Raw genomic sequence first — 12,605 nt, 5'->3', positions numbered from 1 at the left:
TATATATATATATATATATATAACGATAGCTGCGATCGGGAAGACGCTAGAGATGCTTCGAAGCATTGCTTTAACCAATCAGAATAAAGAAATTTTTATTCTTTTTGTCCTGATTGGTCAATCAAATGTTTCGAAGCATTTGTAGCGTTTTCCCGACCACAGGGCTGCGTTCGAGCATCACCGAGCGTCGTTCTATCTTTGTTATTTACTGAAAGTTGAATAAAGATAGAACGATGCTCGTGTGCACACGGATGATGTTCTCGAACGCGGCTCAGCCTATATTAATCGGTTTATATAGTTATGGGTCAGTTGATTCGTCCAATGTCCAATCTAACCCTTAGAACATATATAAATGGAAGGGGACTGCCTTTGTTTCCCGATAGAAAAACATGTCGGAAGGAAGTAAGAAAGAAAATCATAGTTGCCTCTCTTTTGTGAGTAACTCTGCTCAAAAGTGCGCATGCACGGCCATGTGTGTGTACACAAAAGTATGTATACCACAGACACGATGCTTATATGTGTAGTTACTCCCAAGAGAGAGGCAACTACATTTTCTTTCTCACTTCCTTCCGACACTTTTCAGCCTGCTATTCCCCTTCCACTTATATATGTTCTAAGATCTAACCTAATCATACACACACACACACACATACCACAAACAAACCTAATCCAATTTTTTATTAGAGTTCCTTTAATCAGAGTTATGGCTCCTGCACACAGGATGCGGAAACGCTTGCGCGCGGCAAAAGACGACGCGGTAGCCAATCAATTTTTCGCTCTGATGGAAAAGTTGTAAGTTGATTGGCTACTGCATCGTCTTTTGCTATGCGGCAAGCGTTTCCGCGTCCTGTGTGCAGAAGCCATTAGGGCCGGTATTCATAGTCCGTTCTTATATTCAAGATCGTCTTAAGTACGATCTTAAGATACTATGCGGCCATTTCATTGGTTGAATGGGATCTTAAGACGACCCAAGATCACACTTAAGACGATCTTGGATATAAGAACGGACTATGAATACCGGCCTAGGACACCGGGTTATCCATAGACATAGTATATCTAGACCGAGCGTTTGCCTTTATTTAAGGAGTGGGGGTAAAGATACACGTAGAAAAGGACATACTCTGTTTCGTGCCCCTGCGTTCTTTCTCGCTCGCACAGAGCATAGCGCTCTCTTTCGTCATGCTACGTGCGAGCAAGAGAGAACGCAAGGAACACGAAACAGAGTATGTCCTTTTCTACGTGCACCACGGCTCCCACTCATCAACACTCGGTCTAGATATACTATGTCTATGGGGCTATCAATTGCTGATTGGTCATTCCAATCCGCCATATTTAGGCTATGTTTCAAAACGTACTCTTCGAGGACAATTTTACTCCGATGGCCGTTCCGAAACTTTTTTGAGCGTCTCTGATTGGTTCCAGACTGGCCATCGAGTAAAATTTTCCTCGGAGAGGAAATTTTACACCGTTTTGGAACTTAGCCTTAATAGCCAAGCTAGCGGAAAATTATTATTATTGAGTAAAGTCTGGCCAATCAGCGCCGACCTTTAGCCGGACGCACGTCGGTGAGCCGCGTGCCTGGTAGTATGTGGCGGTGCATACTTCACGGCGCGCGGCTCACTGACGTGCGCCCGGCTAAAGGTTGGCGTTGATTGGCCAGACTTTATTCAATAATAATTCCTTTATAAGGCCGATATTACATTTATCGTACGACAAAGTTTTTAAGCATATTGATTGGCTGCAAAATAGAAACTTTCTTGAGTCTCTAGAAATTAGCTAACAAATGCGCTTAAAAAGTTTGTCGTACGACAAATGTAATATCGGCCTTAAGAGTTATAAAAAAAAATGGTTCAGGACTTTTCGATTCAGTTTGACCCAATCTACCTTCACCTTTCATTTGGTCACTTACTTGTCGGATACCCTGTATATATATTTATGTCAAAAGGCAGTTCTCAGGACGTTTTCTAGAAATATAATGTATCAATTCAAAATTGGCGCGTAACAATTTGGCTATAAATGGCGGATTGTCCTAACTCTGATTAAAGGAACTCTACTTTTTATCACTTCTCTCTCTACTTGTGTACAAATATTTGTAAACTTAGATGGAGTTACACAATAGCCTCGGTAGCGCAGTAGGCAGCGCGTAAGTCTCATAATCTTAAGGTCGTGAGTTCGATCCTCACCCGGGGCATTTTTTTTTCAATTTTTTGTATAAATTGTGTGAAAATAAATAACTGTTAAATACTAGCACCGACGAGATTCTATTAAAGACCGTCAACCCTGGATAAATTTTTGTGACCATCAAGTGGGTCCAATGGGCCCGGAGGTAATTGAAGAATGTTGTTATTACCGGCCGTTTGATTGCATCGAAGATAATTATACGAATTATTTAATTCATACGGTTATTTTACTTCCTCCAGTTATTGTTTTATTATCGAAAACACCGACGCGATATCATTAGAGACCGATGGTCTTATGGGATTTAGCATATTACTAATGGCGGGAAAAAAATTCGCCACACGCTACTGTAGGTAAGTAAATCTTTGCATTGTCGATAATAAAACAGTAAATTTACAATAAAATGTTTATTTTGTTGTTCTTGAGGCAGTTATATAAAAGATCTATACATTTTCGATAATAAAACAATAACTGGATGAATTAAAATAACGCGCAGCAAGTTTTTTTTTCCAGTCACTCTAAATTCAATAAGACCACCGGTCTTTAATGATATCTCGTAGGTGATACTAGTATATATATATATATATATATATATGTTGTATAGTGTAAATTTTATGAAATTGATATGTAAACTATAGTAAATTTATATATTATAGATACACACATAATAATTAAATGTGTGGAGGAAGGGGAATGGGAAGATTTAATAGATATAAAAAAAAATTTCTCATTATAAAATATCTAAATAATAACTAGTAAAATTGATTTAATAATCAATCGTTTTTATTTTCGTCTCTTTTTGGATTCATTAGGATTTTTTTTCATCCAGTACTTGATAACACCGTCTGGTCTTATGCCTAACATAGCTGACTTTGAATTTATATCACGCATAACGAATGGAGAATATCCAGCTATATAATCATCATCGAGGGGATTGTTTTTCATGCGCGCCAAACGTGACGGATATTGCTGTGGCATTGGTTGATCCTCGCACAAAATGGGATTGTTTGCATGTTTCCCACCTTTTGGCATTGGTAATGGGAACTAAAAAAGTTTCATCGATTTTAGATTTTAATTTTTATTGTATATGTGTATGTGTGTAATTAAATCGTAAGGATTAAGGACAGGATTATATTAGGATAATTAATACAACATACATACCCTCTTTCCTTTGGCTGAGAGAGGTCTCCGAAAATTTATATGGACTTGTTGTTTTCCGTTCTCATCTAACGTGACTTCTACTTTTTTCAGTGTCTTATTACCACAATGTGGACAGAAAATCTTTGTCATGATACTAGTGGTCTTAAAACAGGCACAACATCTAAATATAAACGTTCGCATCTGTTTGATCACTCTGCCATCTAATGCAACTACATTCAATCCCATTTGCATGAGTACATTTTGCATTGCAAAATCCATTGTTAAGCATGCGACAGTAGCAGTCTTTTCTTCGAGAATCTCCGAATTCATTTGCTTTTTTACATCGGCAATGTTTGCTTATGCAACATAAATTTTTAGGTATTAATATTCACAAATATAGAGATAAGAGAGAATAATTTTTGCACTAATGCACTCTAATAAGGTTTAAACAATTTACAATTTTATGTTTACCTGGTGTAATCCAACCATTGTCATCGTCATCTTCATCCTCGATTGATTCTATGTCACTTTCTTCATCTTCAGATATTGCTGTATTAACTGGAGCAAGAATATCATTGACATCATGCTTACTCTCATTCTTACCTTCTACTTCAAAATCTGTTGGGTTGCATTTCAATTTAGCAAATTTTTCAGTTAAGTCTTCTGTTTTATTGTCTTCAATATCTGATGTCGCAGTTTCATAATCTGATTCAAGTTCAGTCGACGATGCATCAGATGGTTGCTCTTGCTTTTCTATATCATTTATTGTGTCATTTACTGCTGATTCTTTTGTAATCTGTATGTGTCCGATGTTTTCTTTTATATCTGTTTTTTCCACATTATTTGAAACCTCTGTATTATTATCTGCATCTAATTCTGTCCTTTCCTAAATACAGAATACAGATAATAATAGGGAAAATTGTCACATTATATATATATATATATATATATATATAATACACACGCACGCACGCACACACACACACACACACACACATATACGTATACATGCATTTACGTATATACAAAAATAATACAGTACTTCAGAAAACATCTTACTGTTTTCTTCGGTATGTAAAAACCAATTGGTAATTTAAGATCATCTCCGTTTTGTTTATCTTCAGTAGATGCAATAGTCCTTATTGTTGGGGTATCTTTCAAATGTGCTGTCCCGACTTTTTCTTTTTCCAATTGATAAGTGAGTGCAATGACTTTGATGTCTGTAGCAGACAAGCTGGTATAATCGCCACTTTTTTTAGAAAATTCAGTCACTGTCAATATTCAATATATTCAAAATATATTAATGTCAGAATGACCACATAATATATAGAAACGTAATTAGTATGTAAGTGATGATACAAAACATATATATAAATACATTATCAAATTTGCTATTATATATATCACTAATGGAATATTAATTTTGTTTCTCATGCCAGCAATAAGTTTTTAAGCTTGGAAAGAATATTTAAAGTGGAAAAATAATTGAATACAATAGTGATTGTATATTTTGTTGCATATATTCTTGGCACAGTAGACATGAAACAGTGAAAGCATTTAATGAGCTCTAATTACCAAATTTTATGTTTTCAGTGAAAGCCTCTTGAACTTTCAAGTCATATGGTAGTACAACCAGTCTTCTTAACTGCCTCTTGCTCGTGATTTCATCGACGACAGCTTGTTCCGTTAAAATGTTGACTCCAATGTCCTAAAAATAAATATTTTTTACAAAATTCCTGTTTTAATCTTGTTAAAAAATGCTATAAGACCAGAACATATTTTCATATATTCAATAAAAACTATATTTCAAATTAAATTACATCGATTATAAATTTTTCGATATATTTTATACACATAACCTCACAATAAATAAACAATGTACGCATTTATTTACACATCATATTTATTTTATTTAATAAATACCTGCAAAGCAGCATTCCTTATAAAGGCACTTGTGTCAACAATTAAATGTTGTATTTTATTTGTATTATCCATGATAGAACTTTTAACACGTGTTCATTGTTCAGTGTTCAATCCATAGACATAGTATATCTCATAGACATAGTATATCTAGACCGAGTGTTGTGGAATGGGAGCCGAGGTGCACGTAGAAAAGGACATACTCCATAAATAAAGGCAAACGCTCGGTCTAGATATACTATGTCTATGGTTCAATCATAGATATATAAGTATACAATATGGCTTTTCGCGAATAAAGTTCCGACTGACAACGTGTCGGGTTCGGACGTGTTTTTGCGTGCTGCGTATGTCCTTTGTCTGGACCTTTTTTTGGACTCCCTCCTCTCTTAGAGGAGTTTTGCTTATATTCTACAAACCCATAAGAAACAATGGTGTATGGGCGACTAATGCCCAACCAGCCATAAAAGAAAGAAGAAGAAGATATATAAGTATACATATAAGTTTGTTCGTTTTGCTTGCAATTCCATAAAAACAGTTATTACACTAGGTCGCGTTCGAGAACATCACCCGTGTGCACACGAGCGTCGTTCTATCCTTGTTCAACTTTCAGTAAATAACAAAGATAGAATGACGCTCGGTGCACACGGGTGATGTTCTCGAACGCAGCCCTACGGGTTGCTGGCTCGGTTGCGATTATGGTTGGAGTTACGATTGACAATTGCGGATTGACCAATCAGAGCAATGTAGCTTGCCGGCTTGGTCAATCCGCAACTGTCAACCGTAAAGCCCGTATCAGACTACGCATTGAAAATTGAAGATTGAAGACTAAAGATTGAAATTTGACTAATCAGAACAAAAGGGACTAAAATTTCTTTGTCCTGATTGGTCAAATTTTAATCTTGAATCTTGAATCTCAATCTTCAATGCGTAGTCTGATACGGGCTTAAAGGTGCCATTACATGACAGCATCGAGCATCGAGCATCGAGCGTCGAGCGTCTGCGTCTACATCTGCACAGAAATCATTGCGCAGGAATCTGAACAAGATTCGAATTTGGTCGAGATAAAAAAAATATGTTCTGATACACATTACTAATACTGAAAATGGATATTTATTTACATTATACACAATAGATATTATTATTATTATTATTAAACAAAATATATATAAAACGTTACTACCTCCCAGCAGAATATTAGAATCTAATCAGGGATTAAGGGATATAATTTTCATAATTTTTTTTTCTGCATGTTTATAACATACTGCTCCCGTAAATCATTTCTTACTTTTAACAATAGTTTTTCAAACTGTGTCATTTTGTCATTTGAGAATCCCTTTTTGTGTCTTATTTATTTGAATATTTCAACCTTTGACTATATAGGCTGCGGTCGGGAAGACGCTAGAGATGCTTCGAAGCATTACATTAACCAATCAGAATAAAGAAATTTTTACTCTTTTTGTCCTGATTGGTCAATCAAATGCTTCGAAGCATTTCTAACGTCTTCCCGATCGCAGCCATAGTCAAAGGTTTGCCATCTATTTTCTTATATCATCTATGGAGAATATTGCGAAATCGCAGAAGCACAGAACAGATGCGCCTGCTGCCAGTTTGCGGCTTCCCCAGAGAGCGTGTGTGCATATTGAAGTGACATGGCTACGAGTATTTCCGAAGAAATCGAGGTATTTGCAGCGCGGAGGAATCCGTCAAAATCACGTTATGATTCCGCGCGTAGGAATCCGGATAATTCGTACATTTCGACGAGAAAAGGATTTTCCGATTTCGCGCACACGACAGCGAGAAGATACTCTCTCTCTCTCTCTCTCTCACTCTTTTTCGGAGCTTTCCATATCCTTCTCCCCTCCGCGTCCTTCTCCCCCTCCCCCTTCTTCACAACGTTCTACCGAATATTCCTTACGTAGAAAGTGTCCTAAAGAAGCTAAAGCTATGACGCTCTTACGTTTGTAAAATTGTTCGCCTCGTATCGGCGGTCGTTTCTTATTCTATAAATAATCGCTTAATTACCAGAAATACAAAGCGAGAATTTTGAAAGACGATAAAGGATCATTCGCGGAGAAATGTACACGGTAATAGAAATTGTACAGGTTAACGTGTACATCATCAGGTCATAAGGTCGCCTGTAACTTTCGCGCATCGAATCCTATGATCTCTCAATATAATAATATTACGCGTTGGACGCATTGCAATAAAGCACTAAAACTTTTTTTTCAGGAAATCGATCGCAAACAAAACACTGAAGTAACAAATACCGGCGAATTCCCGCCTGAATATTTGATCAAGCATCCATTGCAAAACACTTGGACCTTATGGTATTACGAGCCCGATAAGAATAAATCGTGGGAAGAGAGTCAACGGGAGATAACTAGTTTCGATACAGCTGAAGATTTCTGGAGGTGCGTCTTTCTTTCCTCGGTGTACGAAAGATACGTCAGTATCTATATGTATTGTAGAACATGAATTAACGGAGAAAAATTACTTTTCTCGGACAGCTTGTACAACCACATAAAGACAGCCTCCGAGTTGAGACAGGGTTGTGACTATAGCATGTTTAAACAAGGTATTCGGCCTATGTGGGAAGACGATCAGAACAAATGTGGCGGTCGATGGTTAATAAATTTAGATAAGAGGCAAAGAACTACGGATCTAGATAATTTTTGGTTAGAAATTTTGCTTTGTATGATTGGGGAAGCATTCAACGAATACTCCGATGATGTATGTGGGGCTGTAGTAAATGTGAGGCCAAAGGGAGACAAACTTGGTATTTGGACGTCAAATGCAGATTCCGCGGATAGTGTTATGGAAATTGGGTAAATTAAATTGATTCTTTTTATCTAACTATTAACGGATTATCGAGATTTCGTTATTATATTATTTTGATTTTAGTCGTAAACTGAAGGAAAGATTAAGGATCACATCAAAAACAACTATGGGATATCAAGTGCATAAAGATACTATGATCAAAGCTGGCAGTCAAACAAGAAATACATATACGCTTTAAAAATATTGTTACATTTATTATATCACCCTTAAGTTGTTCGTTAAGATATTAATTTCCAAAATTACTAAATGAATTATTAATGATTAGATAGTTTCAAAAATTTCTGGATAAATTATAAATGATATAATTGTGAGAGAAAGTGTCTCTACATTATATTACAAAAAATTAAACTTTGTTTTGGAAAGCATGTTATATGACCATTGTAGCCATGTTTTCATCTAACAACAAAAATTAAGTGAAAATTAATAAATATATGTTGAACTCAAGTAAAACTGAAGTAAATTGAAGTTGAATTGAAGTAGATGAAGAGAGAAAAATATTAATATAAACATTTAGTTTTAAGAGAGGTATAGTATGTGTAATTTACATTTAGTTTAGGAAGAAATGCGCAGGCTGCTGTATTTCCCTATGACTGATAACATGTATGTGGTCATGATGAAATTATACATTTAGATGTAATTTACACAACTTTATTATCTTTCAACAAATAAATTCTTGTAATTTGTGTAATATTTTTCTGGTTTGCATTTTATTAATTCTTGCCTAATGGATATCTAATTTATTCGAATCCATCTCTGCTGAAATATTTTAATTATTTATTTTATTTTTCTCTCCTCCTTAACCACCTGAAACAACACTCTGACAGTTGATATTTAGCTAGGCAAGGGTTAAACATTTGACCATATACATCAGCAAAATAAATAGTGCAAATATATATAAATATTTAATAACTAAATTTTTAATAATAAGTAGTTTAAATACCAGATACCTATCCTCTTTCTATACAATAAAAAAAGAAAATTCTATGGACATAATTGTGCGAATTCATATGAATCATATCATAAATTTTTATTTTTCAATACTAATTCTTCTACAAGTTCCTTAAGATCTTTGCGTCTTCCTTTTTCCAAAGCGCGTATTAAATTTATCGCCCATCGCTCCGTGTCGGATTGCGATATATAAATTCGCAAAATCTTGGAACAAAAATTATATTTTAATATCAGTTTAATCTGTGTTTTTATTTTAGGCACGTAGTGAGACATACATATATCCATAGATATACATATACGTGTATATATATATATACATATATATATACATATGTATCCCTTCATATTCTCCCCTACACAATGCCATCTCACATACAATCATCATAAATTATTGTAACTATTATATTGACAATTATGCGCGATGATCGGACGCGGGTGCCAATGTATGTATTCACAGATATACATATACGTGTATATATATACAGAATGAATCACTAAAGGCGTTATAGGCAACTTCATCACATAATGCCTGCTTCGATACCAAATAGTCGCTGGAAGATAAGGATTTCATCTCGTTCAGTTTCAGAAATAGCCTGTAACATCTCTAGTGATTCACCATGTATATATGTACATGATCTTACCTCATAACTTTGCTCCTTCAAATCAAAAGGATATTTACTTTGTACAGCATCAATTTCACATTCTCTAATATCTAAATGTCTAGCTACATCTCTCCAGGATCGACCCAATCTGTCCTTGAGTTGCAGTAACACTTTAAAAAGAAGAAATATATATATATATTTTATATATTATGTACACGCAAAAAAAAAATAGAAACATTAAAATCTATCCAACTTAAGATATTAAAAATACCTGTTTGTTGCAGCAATTTTCTTCTCTCATTGAGATTATTTCTTTCTTCCTGCTCCAGACAACAATGTAATGTTTGTGTAATCTGACTAAATGATTCAGCAGATCTTCCTATTGTCGATTGAGATAAATTAGAACTAGATGGGGACCCTAAGATTGATGAAATTGAATGAAAGACTGTTTGCAAAAATAAAAATTGTTAGTTTAACATCATATCAGTAATGTATTTAAAATAAGTAAAAATTATATTGCTAATACAACATACTAATATTTCTAAAACTATCTTCAATTTTTAATTCTGTATTACACTATTCTTCTAACAAATTATTTAGAAATTTTAAAACAAATTAATTTTGCAACATAATATAAATAATTATGATGCACTAAAACTGCTTTGTCATTCTATGCTACGAGTTTATCAAATAAAATGACATGTGAGCACAGTAATATCATAACAGACATTTACCTTCATCATTTTGATACATATTACATAAATGTAATGTCGGCATAGTCCTCAACCAATTTTCATAATCGTGCAACCTGCTTTCCAAGTTTGGATCACCAACGAATGTCTTTGATATGTATCGCAATGGCTCTATTTTGTCATAACTGACAATATCTCGTTTTTCTAGTAGTCTTATTAACGTTTGTAGATCCGTTACCTTGCTTAATTTACGTTTCGAATCGATATCGTGCATGTAATTGAGTTTCAGTTTGTTCAAAGCTTTGCTGTCAATAAACGGCTCAGCTTGGCTGAGAAACTCTTGACGAAGTATACTGTATTTCTCGAGCATCGTGTCCTCTAACGCGAAAACCCCTCACAACCTAAAAAAAATTAAACTTTCCACTAAGATTTATACGGGAATACCCGCTTACGTAAATAACACATACGCCTATGTACGTACAATAAACGAGAGATTTGTAATCTGGAAGAGGATTTTTGATGTATTAAATATCTTCAAGTCTAATGGAAATGCACGAATGTCATAACATACGCGCGCGTGCGCGCACGCGCATCTATATAGAGACTCTACATCTAAATATTTACATTAAATATATCTCTTCTATTCTAAAAATTTTATAAATATTTTATATTTAGTATATAATACGCATATATAACAATGGCGGCGATGCGTTCGCAAACTCATCCGTCCACAGCTTTTTCAATTTGGAGAGGCGCCACAGAGGCACAGAGGGCTTAAGCCCGTATCAGACTACACATTGAAAATTGAAGATTAAAGATTAAAGATTGGAATTTAACTAATCAGAACAAAAGGGACTAAAATTTCTTTGTCCTGATTGGTGAAATTTCAATCTTGTATCTTGAATCTCAATCTTTAATGCGTAGTCTGATACGGGCTTTAGGGTCACCGCACAAGCTTTTCCGTAATGCATTACGTTATGTTAAGTACTGATTCAACCTAAACTCGTACGTAATCTCAAACTTCAGTCAACGCACAGAGAAAATCGTAACGTAACAAAAGCATACTACGATTTTGTTTGTGCGTTGACTGAAGTTTAAGGTTACGTACGAGTTTTTAGGTTTAGAATCAGTACTTAACGTAACGTAATGCATTACGGAAAAGCTTGTGCGGTGGCCCTTACTAGTGGTAAGGTGGTAAGGTTATATATAAGAAAGTTAAGTCATGAGCCCCGATTACCCATAATGCAATGCAAAGAATCGATGTGTGAGCCAATAACAGTCTACCTTATTTAGCATCTCTTTTCAATAGCGGCTGCTCACCCATCGATTCTTTACATTGCATTATGGGTAATCGGGGCTCATGACTTAACCTTAACGCGAATTCTCTCTTCTCCCTCCGATTGATCCGTTGATCTGCGCCATGAGCCGCGCCGCGGCTCGCGGATGTGTACCACTCGCGACGTCGCGACTCGCGACTCGCGACCGCGCACAAATACAAACATAAACGGGCGTGACGCGTGACGGCGCCACGGGCGACTCGGAATCCGGAATCTCCGTCGCCGATCCATTCCGTTTGTCCGTATGCCGTGTGCCGTGTGTGTCCCAGCTTCTCAGCTCCCAGCTCCCAGCTCCCAGCCGCGCTTCACGGTCATTGATGAGATAGTCGTCTGCGAGCCGCGGGACGCGGTGAAACGTTAGGATAGTTCGGTGTCGCTCGTGGCCCGCTTAGGCCGAAAATGGCGGAACGGACGAAGGTAACTGCTCCAGCCACCCGGCCCGTTCCCATGAAGCTGTTCGCCACCTGGGAGGTGGATCGTACTCCCCCGAATTGTATACCCAGGTAATGAATTCGTATGTCACATCGTCTTGTTTATTATATCGGTGCGTTTATTCGTCGCGATCGGCATTCGCTCTTCGACGCTTATGATGGACGCTTCTCTCCGAGATTCGGAGCGACTGGCCTCTGGCTTTCTATATACTATACGCCTCTCTTTTTCTTCTCCTTCGGTGCATACGGATTTTTGTTACATTTTCCGAGTTCGCGATTTGCTCGTCAGCAGGTACGTTGCGTTTCTTTTCACGGTCCGAATTGCAATCGGCGCATCGCACGTCGCACGTCGCACGTCGAGATGACTGCAATCTGTCAACGGAAGAACGAAAATTGACAGATCCGCGAACGGCGGAGGAGAAAAACCCGCGATCATCGATATTATTCACCTTCGATGTTCTTCGCGATACTCTTAAAGGGAAAACCTCGGATAGGTAATATTTATTGTTACTCTTCCGA

General features: G+C 36.4%; 4 protein-coding genes and 1 non-coding gene across 10 annotated transcripts in view; 3 read left to right on the top strand and 2 right to left on the bottom strand.

Moving 5' to 3' along the window:
* Nucleotides 1-2,118: 2,118 nt before the first annotated feature.
* Nucleotides 2,119-2,191, top strand: Trnam-cau. The gene has a single exon. It is a non-coding gene; the product is annotated as a tRNA-Met (tRNA).
* A 750-nt stretch (nt 2,192-2,941) lies between these two features.
* LOC115233436 (RNA-binding protein NOB1) lies at nt 2,942-5,403 on the bottom strand. Its single transcript, XM_029803851.1, has 6 exons — nt 5,242-5,403; nt 4,894-5,026; nt 4,378-4,589; nt 3,790-4,204; nt 3,340-3,674; nt 2,942-3,222 (listed from the first exon to the last, which is right to left on the bottom strand). Exons 1-6 carry the CDS (start codon nt 5,311-5,313, stop codon nt 2,962-2,964), a joined length of 1,428 nt encoding a protein of 475 aa, XP_029659711.1. The 5' UTR covers nt 5,314-5,403; the 3' UTR covers nt 2,942-2,961.
* A 1,389-nt stretch (nt 5,404-6,792) lies between these two features.
* LOC115233438 (eukaryotic translation initiation factor 4E-like) lies at nt 6,793-8,760 on the top strand. Of its 2 annotated transcripts, none has more exons than XM_029803855.1 (4): nt 6,793-6,917; nt 7,468-7,649; nt 7,746-8,063; nt 8,140-8,760. In XM_029803855.1, the coding sequence occupies exons 1-4, from the start codon at nt 6,888-6,890 to the stop codon at nt 8,252-8,254; spliced, it is 645 nt and encodes a 214-aa protein (XP_029659715.1). In that variant the 5' UTR covers nt 6,793-6,887; the 3' UTR covers nt 8,255-8,760. The 2 variants fall into 2 exon arrangements, with proteins under 2 accessions (XP_029659715.1, XP_029659716.1); XM_029803856.1 differs by lacking the exon at nt 6,793-6,917 and adding an exon at nt 7,129-7,322.
* On the bottom strand, nt 8,711-11,053 carry LOC115233437 (fas-associated death domain protein). Of its 3 annotated transcripts, none has more exons than XM_029803852.1 (5): nt 10,800-11,053; nt 10,361-10,719; nt 9,898-10,071; nt 9,666-9,796; nt 8,711-9,228 (listed from the first exon to the last, which is right to left on the bottom strand). In XM_029803852.1, exons 2-5 carry the CDS (start codon nt 10,686-10,688, stop codon nt 9,094-9,096), a joined length of 768 nt encoding a protein of 255 aa, XP_029659712.1. In that variant the 5' UTR covers nt 10,689-10,719; nt 10,800-11,053; the 3' UTR covers nt 8,711-9,093. The 3 variants fall into 3 exon arrangements, with proteins under 3 accessions (XP_029659712.1, XP_029659713.1, XP_029659714.1); XM_029803853.1 differs by having other exon boundaries at nt 8,768-9,228; nt 9,898-10,044; XM_029803854.1 differs by lacking the exon at nt 8,711-9,228 and adding an exon at nt 9,470-9,575.
* Nucleotides 11,054-11,810: 757 nt separating this feature from the next.
* The window catches only part of LOC115233416 (phosphofurin acidic cluster sorting protein 2), a 19,805-nt gene continuing 19,010 nt past the window's right edge, over nt 11,811-12,605 (top strand). For 2 of the 3 annotated variants that reach the window (XM_029803815.1, XM_029803813.1), the window contains exon 1: nt 11,812-12,158. In XM_029803815.1, the coding sequence (XP_029659675.1) occupies nt 12,055-12,158 (104 nt within the window). In that variant the 5' untranslated portion in view covers nt 11,812-12,054. Of the gene's footprint in view, nt 12,159-12,605 lie in introns of all 3 variants that reach the window. The other variant, XM_029803814.1, reaches the window with a different exon arrangement.

The sequence above is a fragment of the Formica exsecta genome, unplaced genomic scaffold (genome assembly GCF_003651465.1).
Source record: "Formica exsecta isolate Colony F162 unplaced genomic scaffold, ASM365146v1 scaffold175, whole genome shotgun sequence".
Classification (NCBI taxonomy): Eukaryota; Metazoa; Arthropoda; class Insecta; order Hymenoptera; family Formicidae; genus Formica; species Formica exsecta.
The sequence above is the reverse complement of the archived record's forward strand: the minus strand, read 5'-3'. Positions and strand labels throughout refer to the sequence as shown.